Source organism: Gekko japonicus, unplaced genomic scaffold (genome assembly GCF_001447785.1).
Source record: "Gekko japonicus isolate JY-2015 unplaced genomic scaffold, Gekko_japonicus_V1.1 scaffold621, whole genome shotgun sequence".
NCBI lineage: Eukaryota > Metazoa > Chordata > Lepidosauria > Squamata > Gekkonidae > Gekko > Gekko japonicus.
The window spans coordinates 699746-718980 of NW_015173692.1; the positions used below are offsets into that span (position 1 = coordinate 699746).

A 19235-nucleotide genomic window follows, 5' to 3' on the forward strand; every position below is an offset into this window, starting at 1 on the left:
GTACCTACTCCTCACCAGAGATACCAAGAGATGCCAGCATCAACCGCAATCTTTGATCTGCCTTGTGTAAATGTATACAAGACTACATAAATGTCAGAACACCAGCAAAGCCTGCTGACATTTACTGCTGCATCCTTAACCGCCACGTACCAGTTTATGGATCAGTAAGATGAGTCCACTCAGTGACTGGATGAGACACCTTATAAGGCCTTTGTATACACTGTCTTATTGATAGAAGAAAGGTGGAGCATAAATAATGGGCCAGATAGCTGTGCAATAATGGCAGTAATGTTTTAAATGTAGCACCAGCCTATCTACCCTCCTTGCACCATATGTTAGGCCATGAGGAGCAAGTGGAATCCTAAAGGATCTGCCTCCCCACACTGCCACCATTATACTCTCAATCAGTGTTCCCTCTAAGCTGAGTTAGTGTGAGTTAGCTCACAGGTTTTTAGCCTCCGGCGCACACATTTTTGTCTTAGCTCAGGAAAGATCGCTACAGAGCAAACTAATTTATGCAGTAGCCAAATCGCTCGCTCACAACTTTAATGCCAGAAGCTCACAAAGTAGAATTTTTGCTCACAAGACTTCACAGCTTAGAGGGAACATTGCTCTCAATGCCTACCTCAAAAGCTTGCTGCATACAGTATGCCAGATCTTAAGTCAGCCATGGTGGCATCAGGAAGTCACACTGGCCCACTGTCCACAAACAATGGCCCCGTTCATACGAGCCCATTTGGGACGGGAGGGGGACGGAACAGGGGCGGAGCAAACGGACGCGATCCCACCTCAACATCTGGGGAGCGTGCCGACTGCGCATGCTCGGGCATGCGCAGTTCGGCAGCCTCCCCCTCCCATCGGGCTCGTCCTCCCCGGCGTCTGCTCTTGCCGGGGAGAAGAGGCGCTGCGGCCAGGGGATCCGTGGGATCCCGCCGCAGCGTCTCAACGTTGGAGCGGCTCTATTAGCCGCACTTTTGCTTCGTGGTTTCCCTGCCGTATGGCAGGGGCCAATGATTACCTAATGGGCCACTGCAGAAAACCAGGAAGAGACGGAAATTTCAACTGCTATTGCTCTACAGACTTTCCCCACAGTTGCACTGGGGGAGATACTCTGCATCAAGTATTACCGCCCATTCTAGTGACAGAAAAGCTTGCAGGCACTGGGTCAATGATGAACATTGGTGGGATCCTAGTAACAAGGTGGCAGCAGCTACCATCAGCACGCAAGAGACTCTTTGTTTGTACTTTCTACTTTAAAAAACTTTACTATGGCCCCAGTCACACAGGGAAATAACGCGCGACTGCGCGATCAGACGTCCCCTCGCGGTCCCGTGGTTAGGGGGGAGGTGCCAATCACATGACGCACCAAAGAAGCGGTGCGGCACAGCAAACGGGATTGTGTTTTGTTTTTTTTAACCTGAAGTATGCGCATGCCTCGTTGGGTGCTTGTGCACCCTGGAGACTTCGGGGGAAAAAACCTTTTCGCAATGGGGCATGGGCAGGCACCGGATGCCACCCGAAACGCGATCAGACGCCCGCCCTTGCCCCGTGGTTTCTGGAAACTAATACCTCTGAGGTACTAGTTTTTTGCTGCGCATCTTCGGCGGGAAGCCTCGGTTGAGCCACGGGAGCTCTACGCTTCCCAGATGTGGCGGTGAGATCGCGCCTGGAAAATCCACCTATCTTCCGTCTCTCTAGCGTGGCTAATGCTCCGTGTGACCGGGGCCTATGTTAATAATGCTTTGATAGGTCTGAAAAACAGTCTATAGGGCAGAGGTGGCCAAACTGCAGCTCGGGAGCTGCGTGTGGCTCTTTCACATGGTCTAATTTAATGTTAATAAAAAGCAAATTTGCATATTTTTCAATAAAAACATATATGTAATATTTGTTCATGTCTTGCGGCTCTCAAACATCTGACATTTATCTTGTGTGGCTGTTATGTTAAGCAAGTTTGGCTACCCCTGGTATAGGGATTTCAATCATGTATCTTTCCTGTATCTTTAGCTTCTTTTATACCGCCACAATTGGGAGATAATGCTCCTTCTTCCTGTACTCAAAGTATCTATTTTTCAATACAGACATAAAAATGTGCATACAACTGCTACAGAAATTAGTTATCTTTAACTCAGAGAAGAGAAGTATCAGGGGAGGAAAGACGTTAACACTGTTGAATAATTTTTAAAGTATCTGACAAAACTTCATAAAAATAGGGAGCAACTATTGATAGCTTTATGTTCTATATACTGAGGATAGGGAAACAGCCAAATCATAATATGGATGAAACACTGGGAACATCTACCTATATAAAAATTATCTGTCAATGGAATAATCCATTTAACAATGCAGCTGGGTCTCCTTCACTGGAGGCTAAAGCCCATTCCTTATATCTCCTCCAAGTATCATTCTGCAGGGAAATTATGGTCCCTAGACTTGGATCCTGCAAACAAGCACAATTTCATGAGTAGTGACTGTTAATTTAAATATGTGGGAATAAGTAAAATAATACAATTAAGAATATTCACTTAGTCTAGATGTCATACCAGATGCTTGCTCGGCCACAGCATCGTCAAACAGTGGGAGATTACCACATTCTTTTCATTTTTTCAAGTCACATTTTTCCCTCTGGCAAGGCTAGGGTTTTTTTTACTGTTTCATGATAAGGCAAAAGTGAAACTATCAGCTTCTTTAAGATCAGTAATAAATGCTCCCATATGAAACTAATTGTTCAACAGGGGAAAATGCACATTTCCTTTTATGCACTCAACTGACGGTTTATCTTTAACATAAGCATTTCCTTTTATCTAATTCCAATTTGTCCTCTTTGCAGATTATTTCTTCTTTATCCTACCATGCTGTTATAGAAACACAGTGCAAACTCCAAAGCAAATGCAGGAATCTGATTTGAAAAGTGCCATATACCATTAAAAAAACCTACTCAAAAGCAAATGATTTCCTCATGCAACTGTCTGTGCAAGATATGCGTACAAGAAAAACTGCTGCTCCACTTGCAGAAACCAGTTTCCACTGTCAGATCTGCATCTTTAGATCCTACTCATGGTATTAGGGTTGGGGGGCTGAAGGGTAATGTGTAATTCAGAGAGCATGTAAGAAGACCATATAACTGGAAAGAGTCTATAACAGCCAGCAAGGAAGAAACAGGGTGGCCCAGACAGGTGGGACCAATGTTCTCACCTACTTTGAGAGGGAGCCTAGATTTTTTTGTGAGCGAGCACACATTTGACTATTGTGTAAATTAGTTAGAATCTTGCTGAGACTCAACAAGGACATGCCACATAGCCTAAGATTTTTAGCTGGAAGCCCAGGAGAGATTGTTTGTAAGAACCCTTACCCTTAATACCGGTTCTCCACAAGGCTGTGTGTTGAGCCCCTTGCTCCAAACCCTCTACACACAGGATTGTACCCCCACCCACCCCAGTAACATCATCATCAAGTTTGCTGATGACACCACTGTGGTGGGGCTCATCTCTGGGAATGATGAGTCTGCTTATCGGGACGAGGTGGAACGGCTTTGTGTTTGGTGCAGGGAAAATAATTTGATCCTCAACACCACCAAAACCAAGGAATTGGTAGTGGACTATAGGAGGAACAAAACGGACATTCAGCCACTGTTTATTGGTGGAGAACGTGTGGAGAGGGTGGCTAATTTTAAGTTTTTGGGAGTGATTATTGAGCAGAACTCGACTTGGAGCACTAACACCACTGCTCTGGTGAAGAAGGCCCAGCAGAGGCTCTTTTTTCTCAGACTTTTAAAGAAAAATAACTTGAGTGAGAAAATACTGATGTCTTTCTATCGCTGCTCAATAGAGAGCATTTTAACATACTGCGTCTGTGTCTGGTTTGCCAGTTGTACGGCTGTGGATAGGAAAGCACTCCAGAGAGTTATCATCACAGCCCAGAAGATTATTGGCTGTCCTCTCCCATTCATGGAGGAATTGTATAGTTCTCGATGCTTGAAAAAAGCAAAGAACATTTTGCAGGATTTGTTACACCCTGAACACTCCCTGTTTGAACTGCTGCCTTCGGGTAGAAGATATAGGACAATCAAAACAAGGACAAACAGATTAAAAAACAGTTTTTATTCGAGAGCTATTATTGCTTTAAATGCTGTATGAATTGGAATTTGGGTGACATTGGTGGTTTAAGTTGCAATGTGAACCCTAATAGTTGTGTGAGTGTATATGAGTATGGTTGTGTGAGTGTATATGAGTATGCTTGTAGATCACCGAATGATTGCACCTTAATTTCGTTGTACTATGTACAATGACAATAAAGTATATTATTATTATTATTGACTGCAAGTCTCCATGACCCAGAGTATCTTATGCACTGAGGCAGTATCTGTCAGCATCACATACACTTTACAAATGCCCATTGGTTCAACACTTGTACCTTCATTACTGCTTGGCATTTGTCTTCTGTGGCATTACAGCTAAGAAAGCAATCTATAAACATTTAGAGATTCAGAAGAGTAATCAAGCAAAGTTTTCAAATGATCAGAAAGCTCTATATGAGAATTGACAAAACATCTAAGACAGCACTGTAGCTAAAAATAACAGAAAACCATTCAATAATAAAAAGGCTTGAATGGAACATCCAATGCATTGGCTAGAAATATAACAAATTCCAAGACTGAGGGGGACTTGTTTGTAAGAACCAGGTTGCCACCCTGTAAAAATACTTTAGATCATTTAATCTACAAAGCAAAAATGCAAGCTGATGAAAGGCTTGTACCACTAAACTTAGAAGAGAAGTCATTTGAGTTAACAGCACCAAACAAGCCTTGGACAGTTCAGGAATACCCCAGGTACACTGCACAAAACCAAACTCTCAGGGCTTGCAGTAAGGCTTGCATAATCAACTGAAATGTAGGCTCAATCACTCTAAGCCTAAGGAACTCTTGTTCTCTTAAGGACTGAGTAAGCAGAGTTTTTGACCTTGTATGCCCATTTGGTGATCACCTGACCTGCTTTGGCCACAAATCAAAGGCTGTTACTTGAGACAAGTGGTTTTTGTCTGTTGTTCACCAAGACTATGCTTAGACTTGTAGCCCTGTTTTGTTCTTGCTCTCATTACCCTCCCCCAAGCCTTGCTACTCCAAGAAGTCAATTCCCTCTGGGCAAAAGGAGTCATAGAGGAAATTCCACCTGATGATATGACAAGGGGTTTCTCCCAATAATTTTTCAGTAGACAAAAATTCAAGAGGCAGTCGTCCAATTCTGGACCTACATCTTCTAAACCAGCTTGTTGTTACAAAAAAGTTCTGTATGGTTTCTCTTATGGATGTCATAGCTTTGTTAAATGTTTACATTAAAAGGTTTTAGAAAGTTATTTTATTTTCAGTGTGGGTACTGATTGTTCCAATATTCTGTCCTCTTGTTTGTTCTCTCTTCTGCCCCAAGGCTATGTGCAATGGTTATGGCAGTTGTGGTTGCCCACCTCAGGGAGAGGGGTTGCAACATGCAGTGTACCTGGGGTATTCCTGGTAGCTAGAATACTGCCTAGAGCAGGGGTCCCCAACGTGGTGCCCGTGGACGCCAAGGCGCTTGCTGACACCTTTCCTGGTGCCCACCAAGTGTTTTTAGAAAGTGGGCATGGTCATGTGGGGCTTTTGCCCAGCAGAGCGTCTGATTGGCCACTGGAGAGTTGATTGGCTTTGCTTTGGCTCCAGCTTGATATCACAGCACAAAATGTTTCACTGTGTAACTGAAGGGAAGCTGCAGTGGCCATTATATGGCTAGCTCCACCTCCTGTGGCAGCCATTTTATGGCAGCCATTTTGTGGCTGCACATCACGCTGTGTCAGAATTCCAAAGATGCCTGTAGGCTCAAAAAGGGTGGGGACCCCTGGTCTAGAGGAACCCCTATGTAAGTAATGAGTGGGGTACACAGGGGTGATATTCAAGGTTCTGGCTGTCACACAATCCTCTTTAATATTTTTAAGGGCGGCATCTTTGTTAGAGTTTACGGAGGCAGCGCGAGGGTTCTTTCCAGAGGATCCGGTGTATGTGAGAAACTACGCCAAGGGCCCGCCCTGGATCCCCGCTCGCGTGGTCCGAGTGCGAGTGCCCCGGTCGTACGAGGTCGCCTGCGAGGATGGGCAACTGCGTCACTGCCACATAGATCAACTGCGGTGGAGGGTTCTTCCTAACGGTCCCGAGGATCTGGAATTCCCGGAATCAGCCGAATCGCCCCCCCGGCGTCCGAACCACAGACCCCGGCACCCCTACTGGTCACCCTGGACACACGGCCCCAGGACAGCTCGCCGCCATCGTCCCCAGCGGGCCCAAGACCGGGTCCCCCGCCCAGGGCCCTGGAAACAGCCGCGACCCCGACGCCTGAACTCCGACGTTCCACAAGAACCAGGACGGCCCCGGCATATCTCCAGGACTATGTGTGCGGGTAGTCTGGACTATGGGGGGAGGGGTGTAATGTACTCCGCCATGACCACGTGCACGACCGTTGGGCCATGCGGTCAGGCCAGACAGCAGAGCTTCGCTTCCAAGAGAACAATAGTCCAGTGTATTCTAGCCTGCACCTATCAGAGGGCCAGGTCCGCGGCCGAGAGCCTATGGGACTCTCGGCCACTGTAAATAGCCTATAGGGCCTTAGTGGGTGTGTTTTAGGTGGTGGGTTTCTGAGCATATAAGCCGGCCTGCGAGCTGGCTTACCTTTGTCTTGTTCCTGCTTAATAAAAGTACTTTGCTGAAATCACTCAACACTTCTCAGTACTTTTCAGAAACATTTAATTTTTTTATAATAGCTCTACTTAGTTATATGAATTGTCTTCACTTAACATCTCAGGATTCAGTTTAGCAAGTTGCCTTCTCATAATATGGGAATAGTTAGTGAAAAAAACATGTTGCATTGTTTTATATTACCACACTCATTATAGAAAATATGATTTAATGATTCATGCTGCTACATAATGCATGATGCACAGTAAAACTTTCATAAGATATCTTTATGTAGCAAACATGTTTTTTCAGCCATGGATCTGCATTATAGTTTTTCAAGCCAAAGGGTTTTTTAATGACTCAAAGGGCAGATATGATAATAGCAGATTTGCCTGGTCATGTAATTTAAATAAGAAATGACTCCCCATGTTCAAGAGAGGAGGAGGAGAAGAAGAGAAGATTTCACTCCAGAGGATTAAAGTTGCTCATTAATGATCAGATGCTATTCTTCTCCCTCAGTATCTTAAATGGTGAGGAACTAAGCACTGCTAGGACGGTATTAACAGGAAAATTCCATTAGATAATATTTATATAAAGAAGCAGAGACAGCAAGCAAAGAGATGAGATAGGAGATAGGAGATAGGAGGAAAGGGCAAATATCCAGAAAGTAAAATGTTGAACATGCTGAGCAGTAAAAAAAGGAAAAGAAACAAGTTTTCCCATAAATTTATGTTTTAATATATGTTAAAAGTTAATCATACCTGGCAACCCTTTACAGGGATACCTAAGAGATAAAAAGCCCATATAAGTAATGTCAGTATGACAAATAACTATGGATTCATAACAGATTAAATGAATCTGTTGACCTGTCTGTGATCCTTGGAGAATGACACTCCTATAAAAAGCGCATTTTGTTTGCCATTTCATGTGTTTCAAAGCACAAGACAGCTTGAAAAGTTACAATTAAAAAAATAACCACACACATTCTGAGGTCAATGAGAAGCCTTCAATGTACTTTAGTTCAAATTGCACCTTGAAGACTCACATGTGGTGTTTGGGTGGGTATTTAAATAATGTGTGGGAGTAAAATGAACCTAGAGGCATTCTGCCTTTAGAGAACACAAGCAATCTAAACATCTTTTGCACTACATCTGTGCTGGCCAAATGTAATCAAGAGTATCTAGGTAATATATACCCAAAAGACAGGAAGATATTTAAACGGCAAAGCCTACTTAACTATTTTACCCTTTGGCTATGCTAGGATATCGATAGAGAACCTGAAAGACTGCAATAAAAAGCTGTAAATATCCTCAAAATTCTGTATCTGGAGTAAATTCAATATATGTCTTTCATTAGCTGTCTTAGCATTTCTGTTATTTGAAACTTTTCCATCTTGCAAATGTTCTTTTTGAACTATGGCATCCCAAACTGAATTGCACTTCAAAGTGGAATAATAAATGCATTAACTGGGTAATCTGGATACCTGAGGCAGAAAACATACTCATCGGACCCTTCATACATTACATTACAAAATACACCGCAAAGGTCAGACTTCCAGGACTTCTCTACACAGATGTTTTCTTACAGCAGTGCTGTTTTCAGGAGTGTTCATGTAATGTCCTCTATTTGTCCTGTTTCTACGTTTTCCTGTATGATGGGTTGTATGATCTGTTTGAAAAAATGTCTCTGAATGCTGTCTGCATGGGAAGGTGTGGATTTTCTTTGTGTCAGTCCTGATGCTGCCATTCCCCAATCACCACTGGAGGGCTTTTGGGGGACTTTCAAAATAAAATTGAGAATTGCTAGATTACTATACTGTTATAATGTTATACCAATCTATATCCATTACCTACTAGTGCCACACTTTCATTAAAAAAAAGACTCTCGGTCTTTTCATTGTAGCATTATAAAGGAAAAGTTGCAGCCTGAATCTTTACACTTATAACTCTATAATAAAAAGGGCTAGATATCTAAAAAATGAAAGCTGGGATCATGGCAATAGATAGCTATAACTTTATAATGATGTAGCAATTTCCTTTTTTAAAAATTCCACTGGTACAAAGGGTGGTGGTGGTGGAGAAGAATGGTCGGTTGGAACGTCTAAATTTTCTAAAGCCAGAATAGAACTTCCCTGCCTCCTTCTCCCTGCTGATTTCCATAAAATACTGCTCTTGGGGGGCAGAGACCCTGAGTAATGACATTTAAATGGTCTGCAGCAGAAAGGGGGAATTTGCAGAAATTTCCAGTTTAGTCTGGATCCAATCTGGTGGCTCCAGAAGGCTGCAACAAGGAAAACTTCTAGGCAGACAAAAATAAAGGCATGAAGTTATTTGCACCTTTTCAAAGTTATTCCATGGTTACAATCCAATTACCTTTATTGGCGTGGTTTTGTTTTGTTTTTTAGGGACAATCCCAAGTGACCTGAGACAGTTCCAGTTTCAAACTCTGGGATCACTCCCAGGTCAATTGTCTATTAAAGACATTGATAACTAATGAAGCACTTGAGTTCCTTGAAATGGTTTCCCTAAATTTACAGTTGAAAAAGCATAGTATTCAATATAGTTCTCGGATTGATCTTTATTATTGTTGCAAGTATATGCTGTCATATTTAATTAACATTAAAAAGCAGCCTTGGAGGAGGGTCAGCCCTAAACTGCAGGTAGGTAAAAACTGTATGTACATGGCTACTCCTGGGTATGGGGGAAATCAGGAGAATAATGCTGAGAGCAGGTATCTCTCCTAGTGCTATTCCATACCCAGCTTCCCAAAGCTGTTTTCTAAAGTAAAAGACAATGTCTGGATCCAGTCATAGATCACCACATAACAGGGAGTTTGACCCTTTACTGCCAGTGGCAAGTAAGAATCAGCTCAAAGTGACTAGGCAGGGAAGCTTTTACAACCTGAAGAAATACAGATAAATTGTTTCAGTGACAAAATAAAACTAAACAAAATTATTATCATCTTCTAAAATGCTTGAATTGTCACCTAAATATGTCACACCAAACAAAAAGGTTAGAAATCAAATAAATTTAAGGTAGGAAAATATGCCAAGTTTTTAAGTGTTGCAGAAATCCAGTAATTACAACATTCATTTTGGAGGGAAAGAGAGGAGAAAGCCCAACATTAACGCAGTAAAATTTCAGATATACATACAGGCTGCATCTAAGAAAGGGAAGTTTGAGTTAAACAATTGGATATGATCTGCAAAATGCTTATAGATTTCAAGAAAAGGTAACAAATCATAATCTCTTTTCCAGCCATGCCTAAACTTCAGACAGGGTTGTTACTGATTAATGAATTGGGCCATAATCCCTTGCACCAACTTTCACTACATTTTAGATATACGGCTCAATGGGAAGCATAATGTCCTCCATAAAGAGCTGACAGTGAAATACACACGTATTGTTTTATAACTGAATGAAAGAAGAACTCTCATAAGTAGTAGTAGCTAGGAAAAGAAACATGGCATTGAAAAATGCATGAAGTCATCTTTACTTTTCAGACATCCTTTTATGTTAGCAGCATATGTATACACCCATTTATCTACTCAAAACTGTAGTAAGGAACGTTTGTGTTGCTCTTACCTATGAATACAGTTTTTGGATTCAAGATACGCCATACCAGCAGCAACATCTAATGAAAATTTCACTAGCTGCTTAGTCCTGAGCTCATCCTTCTTCTTTCTTAAAAAGGAGAGGAAATCACCTCCTAGAGAAAGAGACAGGTAGACAATGAAACATGACAGGGATGATATTCCCATTTATCTCTCATTAGCGACGCATGATTGAACAGGAGCATTACACTTTCAGATGTGCTTTTCAACCAATTTGTCTGAGCCAGGACAAAAAAAGAAAATGCAAAGATAATATTGCCACCAATATATAGCTTCCTTAAATATTACTTTCATATAAAGTAAAAACTGCATATTGCACAGCATAAGTATGTTTTGATAGAATGCTACTAACTCCTATGTATAACTCTGATTTAAAGGTAGAAAAGGTAGAAGAGAAAAGAACAGATGGGATTTATACCCCACCTTTCACTACCCAAATGAGTCTCAGAGTGGCTTACAATCCCTTTCCCTCCCCCTCCCCAAACAGACACCCTGTGAAGTAGGTGGGGCTGAGAGAGCTCTCTTAAGAACTGCCCTTGAGAGAACAGCTCCAAAAGAATTTATGACTGACCCAAGGTCACAACCGCAGCTGCATGTAGAGGAGTGCGGAATCAAACCCGGTTCTCCCAGATTAGGGTCTGCGCTTGTAAAGAAAAACTGTTCCTTGCTTTTTTCTGAGAAATGAAATCTTTGGTTCAGGCTGCAGAAAGGCCTACAGGAATCTTCCCAGAGGCAGTTAAAGATAGTTGGAACACAATGACCTTGCTAGCTAAACTGTTTGCAGCTAAGTGCTAGGGAGTACCATCTTCCCCTGGTTCTTCCAATTAGCACATTCCAGGTAACTGATGTTATGGGCATGAATTTCTGTTGTTTACCCATTATAAATTGGTCCCATATTTTCTCAAACCATAAACACATTGATGGAACTTTGTTGGAACGCCACTTTGAGGCTATTGCAATTTGTACTGTTGCTAGCAGCAAGCAGACAAGGGACCACTTTATGGGACTACATGTTCGATTTGTCCAGTGCTGCAGTAAAAAAACTTCTGGTTCAAAAGGTAAGTCAACTGCAGTTATATTCTTTATATGAAACACTGTTTTTCCCCAATTTAATTGAACATGCCTACAGGACCACCAACAATGAATAAAGGTGCCTTCAAGGCCACACCCTTTCCAGCATAAATATTTATTTATGCTTTCGACTTGTATTCCGCTCGAACCCCGAGGGGTCTCTGAGTGGCTTACAGTTACTTTTATCCCTATCTATGGCCACACACAGTCAGGGGTGGGGACTGCCCTACCGGCACCCAGTGGAGGGACTCGCTGTTCTTTTTCCGGTTCGGCTTTTTTTGTTGGGTCAGCTTTCGGTTTGGCTCCTCTTCTTCTTCTTCCGGTGGACTTCGGAGTCGGCTGTATTCGGCAGACCCATCTGACGCGCACTCCTTGCCGCCACTGCTCACTACTTCACTCGTTGCCACCGCCGTTCGCCATTCCGCCATAGCCGCCGATGGCCCATCAGACCCCACAACGGAGGAGGGTGCCCCCTGCCACCTAGGGCAGGTACCCATTTATCTACTCGCTTTTTAAAATGTTATTGCTTTCGAACCGCTGGGTGGGTGGGAGCTGGGACTAGGGCCAGGAGCTCACCCTGGCCGCAGTGGGATTCGAACAGCTGTAGCAGCTGTTCGTAGCTGTTTGCAGATGTTACCAGCAGGTGTTTAACCGCCTGCGCCACCGCTCCCACTGCTAATTGATTTATGCATATGATGTAATTTCTTCCGGGTGTAGTACCAGCATGTCATAATCTTCAGAAATTGGAAACGTAGATTAAAATTTTTAGAACTGTTGTTAGGAGAGGACCAAATAGCTTTCCATGTCAAATGGTCATCTTGACTGAACCCAGGCCTAAGTGCGGTTAGGCTGACTATGTGCCTCTTAGACCAGTGTTCTTCATGGCTTGTGAAAGCCACTGGTGTGGGTATATGGGGCCCTCTGGTGGACATCATCAATCTGTCCCTGGATTTGAGGGTCTATCCAGAGGGATTAAAAGAGGATGCGGTAATACCACTCTTGAAAAAGCCATCTTTGGACCCCACAGATCCACTTAATTACCACCCTGTCTTGAACCTTTTGTTTCTGGGTAATTGAGAGATTGGTAGCTGAGCAACTTCATTGTTCCCTGGATGACACATCAGCGCTGGATCCATTCCAGTCCAGTTTCCACCCTGGCTATGGGATGGAGATGGCACTGGTCGCCCTCATGGACAATCTCCACAGACAGTTGGATCGAGGCGGGTTGGTGCTGCTGTTACTGCTCAGCAGCATTCAACATGGTCTATCATGATCACTTGACTCACCACCTCACCAAAATTGGAGTTTGTGGGGTGGTCTTCAAGTGGCTTACCTCATTTCTCCAAAGTTGGGAACAGAGGGTGGCACTAGAAGAGAGGGTGTCAACTAGATACCCCCTAGCATGTGGGGTCCCTCAGGAAGCAAGCCTCTCTATGATGTTGTTTAACATCTATAAGATGTATAACATCTATAACATCTATAGCATTTTATCTTGGATGAGAGATTTAGAACATGGTATTGAAATGGATGAATGGTTTAAAAACTGGAAAAGGACTAAATGCATGAGAGCTATTCCTTTTAAAGAGAATGTATTTAAAATACTTCATAGATGGTACTGGCCCCCGGAGAGGATTGCAAAATGTTTCCCAAACTATTCAAGTAATTGTTGGAAGTGTAAAGTCAATGTCGGCTCTTTTTTTCACATGTGGTGGAGATGTATAAAAATTCAAAAGTATTGGAAGAAAATTCAGAAAATAATAAGAGAAGTAGTATTTGTAGATTTGCCACTTAATCCTGAAATTTATTTGCTAAATATGATCCCAAAGGAGTATGATTATAACAAATCATATGTGATGATATATATTTTGACGGCAGCAAGAATCCTTTGGACTAAATATTGGAAATCACATAAAATACCTCAAAGAGAAGAATTAATATATAAACTATTGAATGTAGCAGAAGGATGAAAAGATTTTTGAAAAAAGATGGTCAGGACTGTATGAGTGGACAGAGAAAGAGTGAAACATAAGACTCTAATGTATATTTAATTGTGTATATGTATATTTTCTTGTAAATATTTATAAACTCATAAATATTTTTTTTAAATATAAGATGTATAACATCTTTGCCCATCTGGTGTGGAGTTTTGGGCTGTGGTGTCACCAGTACACTGATGACACTTAGTTGTATCCGCTGATGGGTGACCGACTGGATGCCACCCCACAAAACCTGGCTGCGGGACTGGAGGCTGTGGTTGGATGGTTGAAAAAGAGCCAGCTGAGACTGATCCCAACTAAGACAGAGGTTCTGTGGTGAGGGGGTAGTGTTGGGGTGCCAACTTCCTACTCTTACTGGTATGCCCCTAATACTGGCATTGACAGTAAGGAGTTTGGGCATGGTTCTGGATGCCTCCCTATCAATGGATGCTCAGATCATGAATGTTGCCAAGCTGGTGTTCCTCCAGCTGCACAAGACAAGGCAATGGGTCCCCTTCCTGTCTTGCCCTGATCTAGCTACAGTGATCCATGCAATGGTCACCTCCAAATCGGACCACTGTAACTCACTGGTCAGCCTCAACCAAGTAATGCAATCAGTTTGGGGCACATTTTAGGAAGGACACTGACAAATAGAGCACATCAAAAGGAGGGTGATCAGAATACTGAGTGGTCTGGAAAGCAAGCTCTTTAAGAATATGTAGCCTGGAGAAGCAAAACTAAGAGGAGATGTAATTGATGTAGAAGATTTTAGCTAAATATTAGGACACATTTCATAACAGTAACAGCTGTTGAACAGTGGAAAAAGCTTCTCTAGAAGGTGATGGATTCTCTCTTGGTAGAAGGCTGGATGGCCATCTGTCAGGGATGCTGCAGTTGCATATGGCTGCATTGAGCAGGGAGGCTAGACTAGATGTCCTGAAAGACCCCTGCCCCTTTTTAACTCTCAGAATCTGTAACTGAATCTCTGTTGGACAACTCTTCACAGACTGATGTTCTTCATTTGAAGAAAGGCATTTCAATATGCTAAATGTTTCAGACCATATGCTGATATGGAATAGGAGATTATGCAAAGCATGTGATTATTAACAACAGCACACTGAACCTCCTCCTAACTCTATAGTCCTCAAATTTAAGATGGCGTATTTATGAGAGGGATTAGCATTTTAATTGCTAACTCCTGAGCTTTTTACCAAGTCTTCCAGGGATCCTAGGCTTCTTTAGATAGAAATACAAAAAAGGTGATGGCTTAATTGCATGTTCTTTAATTAAATCCAGAAAACAAACTGCCCTACTTAACCCTTTGGTTGTTCTCTCACCTATTTTTCCCTAAAGAAAATGTGTTTTCCATTTCTCATCCCTGTAATAGTGCTATAACAGTACTGATGCATTTATACAGAAAACAGATACAAAATTATCATATATCGAATTCTGAACCATTTCCCCTTGCAGATAGAAGACCCAGAGAGTAGGACCCAATTCAGACAGAGAAGGAAGAAAAGAACTACAATGCCTAGGAATTGGTCACAAGCAAAAGCAGGAGGGAAGGGGTGAATTTCTGGAAGAGACAAAGTGGGACTCTGGAGCAGGGAGGGGAAGCACAACCAAGTGAGTATGGGATCAGAATGTGGAACAGATCTAGCTGGAAAGAAGAGGGGGAAGAAGATTAAAAAAGAGAGAAAGATATGTTGCCTGATCCTGAAGCATGAATGCTATCTCAAGTTGCAGTTGGGTTGTGACAGTTTTGGAGTGAAATGTTGGGTTAAAATGGGCCCTTTTATACCCTAAATTTTCATCCTTTTCTGCCAGTGCCAAGAACATGGTGTCTTGTTATTTGAGTTACTCTGAGGGGTCATGAAATTGTTATCCTACTGACTGAGGATTTACCATGCATGTTTGTATTATTCAGGACATTCCTTGTGTAGAGAGGAATGTCAGGTTATTGTCCCACAAGCACTAGTCATTCATTTGGGACTGAGTATTGGAAGATCCCATGAAATCACAAGGCAAGCTGTCAGTTTCTTATGGGAACCTGGCTGTTTCATCATTAGATGACACTTGTGATTCTCTAGTTTGATTCAAGATGGAATATGCCTACACATTAGTCTGCGTGGACTCCAACAGTGTAGGGGGGGGGGTGTAACAGTGCCTGGCTTCCTGGATTTCTAGAGGAATCTGTCCAAGTGAATTTAACTTCCTTAGGACCTCAAGATCAGCAACCCTAGAAGCTACATATACTCTTACAGGCAGACTGCAGTACTTGCATTAGATTCCCAGAGAGCAGTTAGTGCAACCCCAGCCAAGAATGTCCCCATATTTAGTCAGCCCTAGCTAAAATCTTATAAGTGGACATATGAAGCAGCCTTATACTGAATCAGACCATTGGTCCACCAAAGTCAGTATTGTCTACTCACACTGGCACAGGCTGTCCAGGGTCTCAGACAGAGGTCTTTCATATCACCTACTACTTGATCCTTTTTAACTGGAAATGCATGGGATTAAACTTGGGAACCTTCTGCATACCGAGCCGATCACTGAGTCGCAGTCTCTCCTAACTCTCAGTTCTCTCTCTACTTATTTATGATATTTCTGAGAGGCAGCTCTTAACTGGCAGACTGGATAGTACTGGAGAAGACTGTCTCTTTAATCTAAAACAAAAAATGGCTTTTGTTGCCTTTCTATTCCCTCCCATAAACTGAGTGGCTTTACCTCCTTCAAACGCTGATGGTTAAGACATTCAAAAACTGGAAAGAGACCCCCAGCCTTAGCTTCTACAGATGAAATATCAAAGAATTCACCTAAGCTAGTAGGCAGCAATCAGCCTAAAATACACACAGTCAGCAATGATGACATCCAGTTTCCTGGTGCCCACTTGCTGCCTTATTATCTCTCCCACTTTCTTCCTTATCCCTTTCAAATGTCTCCCATTTTATCTTTTTTGCCCCAAATTTCCTCCTTTTCTATTTTCCTTGTCACCATTCACATTTCTTCCTTCCCATTTCTCTGCCTTCCACCTATCTTATCTCTGACCTTCATTTCTACCTGCCATTTCTTCAGCTTTGAGGTATGTTAAAAGCAATGAGAGGATGAAAAGACTGCACCAATGGTGAAGAAACTAAGGGCAGGGAGCGAGCTCCATCTGTTTCCTGTAAAGTCCAGTCAGTAGCTGTAGCTTAAAGGATAATGAGGTACCTGAGCTCACAACCTGCTTGAAAAGACTTCTCTCCACAACAGCAACTCAGCTACCAAAGGGGAAAAAAAAGAGATTGACACTAGGAGAAATGAAAGTAAATTTGAGAAGTGCTAAAGAGATGAAGAGGAGTATGAGGAGCCATGAAAATTGCAGCCATTGAAAACTCACGGCACCCTCCGAGCAATGCACCCAACTCCCATATCCAGAATACTTTCTCTCATACAGAGCCAAAATAAAACCCATTGTACAAAGTCTTCTGGAGTCTCCATTGCTACCTCAACTGGATGCTCATTTCAAATCCCCAGTCCCACAAAACTTGGCAGCAGGGCAGTAGCCATCAGTGGAACTTTAGGGGCTGAGCCCTCTATCAGATCTTCAGAGCCCCACACCCCAACGCTCCCACCCCAATCTTAGCTGTCTGCCGCATGGAAAACCAGTTAGAGAATCGCCGGCCCAAAGTGATTCTCTAACCCTCATTCTGGCGGGGTGTGCAGCGAAGACTGTGGTCTAAGATTCGGGTGGGGGCATTGTGGTGGTGGGGTTATGCGGCTCTTCCTGCTTGGCAGGCCGAGCCAGTATTGTTTAAACTTTGTTGCCACCGGCCCGAAGCAATTTCTCTAACCCTCCTTCCTTCCTGCAAAAGGAAAAAAGGAAGGAGGGTTAGTGAAATTGCTTCGGGCCGGCACAGTGGCAGTGCATCTTCAACAATACTGGCCCAGCCCACCAAGCAGGAAGAGCTGGGGTAAGCAGCCACTTCTCCTCTCCCTCCCCTCTGGGCCTGGAGAGGAGGGAGCACTTAAGCCAGGGGAAGATTGGGGTGGGGCGCTGCTAATTTAATTTAAGTAGCTGTGCCCCCCTCCCCCCAAAAATTCTGGCTACAGGGCTGCTTAGCAGTGTTAACTGAAGCCACCTACCACAAATATATTTAAATGGTAGACTCCCAGCCCTGGAAAAAAAAAAGATACTTGAGTCCCCATGACAGCCATTTTGTGATGATGCTCACTACTCCCCAAACTGCCCACAGGCTAAAATAGATTGGGGACGCCCATCTGTGCTAGACTAAAATATAAAACAAAAGAAGACAGCGTCACCTTGGAAGAGCATTCTCACAAGGAATTCCATCTAATAGCAGTGCCAGCTTTTAAACCAGAGAACAGAGGGAAAAAGATGCCAGAAAATTTCTAGTTTCAAGTCTTCAAGAAGCATGCAAACATATGGAAAATGCAAAAGTGCAAGAATGGGCTTGGTAATTCTAGCTATATTGCCCTTGCCCCAGATAAGTGAACGATAACTGTTTCAGAGACTTCTTTGATGTCATTTCAATGTTCATTCTCATGTTGAGAATGAAGGGTTGAGCAGACAAAGTCAGGGATCATTAAAATAAATGGTTTCCACAGATTTCAGAGATGTCTGTATCAAGCTGCTCATTCTATTCCTAGAACTCTTCAGCAACAATCTTTATTTGCTCAATACAGTAGCTAACACATTTTGGGAAACGAAATAAACAGAATCAAATGCAAATTGTGTTATATTTAACTTTTTCCAGTCCCTGTAGGAAACTGAATGTTAGAGATAAGCTTGCAGAACTAAGGCTTGCCTTAGAACACACAGCTTGCCTTAATGGTATCTGTTTTCATAAAAACTGACATTGAAAATAAAGTGAACTTCAATGTAGGAATATTACACACAATCCCCAGAACAGGCAAATCAGAGAAAATTACATTGCTAGCAGGAAATGGAAAAATACTAAAAGGGCTGAACATTATGGTTTAGAACAGAGTCAAGTATTTCATTAAAACAGAACACCATTCCTACGAACAACAGGTGCCTATAGGAAGAGAAATCTAAAGTATAAATGCAAGCCAGAGATGAGATGCTATGTTATGAGGCTTCTTCAATCATCCCCCAAACAAAAAGAAGAGACACTGAGAAGCTTCACTAACTGGCAAGGAAGAAGGATATTTTATATTCAAATTACACTCCCCTCAGCACACCATGTTAAAGCAGCCATCAAGTTATACAGATTAAAATGGCTATAGAGACCATGTCTGATGTAAAATATCAAAGTATGCATTATCCAAGAAGGGCCAAAAAAGAGGTTTTGATAGCCTTTCAAAGGCCTGCAAGGATGCAGTATGGAAGACCTCAATAGGCAGCACCAGGGCCTCAACAGAAAGATTCTGCTCTGTCCCTCAACAGGTCTTGATCTGACAGTACTCTGAGCAGGGCCTCCCCATCAAGTCCTAACACCAGGAAAAGGTATGTGAGGGAGACTATATCAAGTATGCAAGAATCAGGCTGTATAAAACTTATAAGAAACCATGTGAATGCTGAGTAACAGCCAGTATGTTTTTCACAAAATTAGCAAATTTTGCTTGTAATAATTAGGAGGCTGATCTGTCTGGACTACCCAAGTTAACTCCCAGAACTCAAGGAAATCCCAGGAACAGACTCTGACAACACAAGAATTTCGAACATGTACCAAGGGGACTCCTGTCAATGTTTTTTTAAAACATTGGTTTGGCTCTCTAAAGAGAAATAAAACAGTGTTGCACTTACCTGTAACTGTTGTTCATCGAGGTATCTTCTGTGCAGGCATACATTAGGACTGCGCTTGCACAGGCCAGCCACCAGAGGCTCTCTTCCAGCTACACTTAGTAATTTCAACAC

The 19235-nt window shown here is 42.6% G+C and overlaps 1 protein-coding gene across 1 annotated transcript in view; it reads right to left on the bottom strand.

Annotated features, from left to right (window-relative positions):
• Nucleotides 1–19235, bottom strand: part of FER (fer (fps/fes related) tyrosine kinase) — a 203354-nt gene that overhangs the window by 32357 nt on the left and 151762 nt on the right. Inside the window, exon 15 of the mRNA XM_015423161.1 lies at nt 10279–10402. Within this exon, the coding sequence (XP_015278647.1) occupies nt 10279–10402 (124 nt within the window). The remainder of the gene's footprint in view (nt 1–10278; nt 10403–19235) is intronic.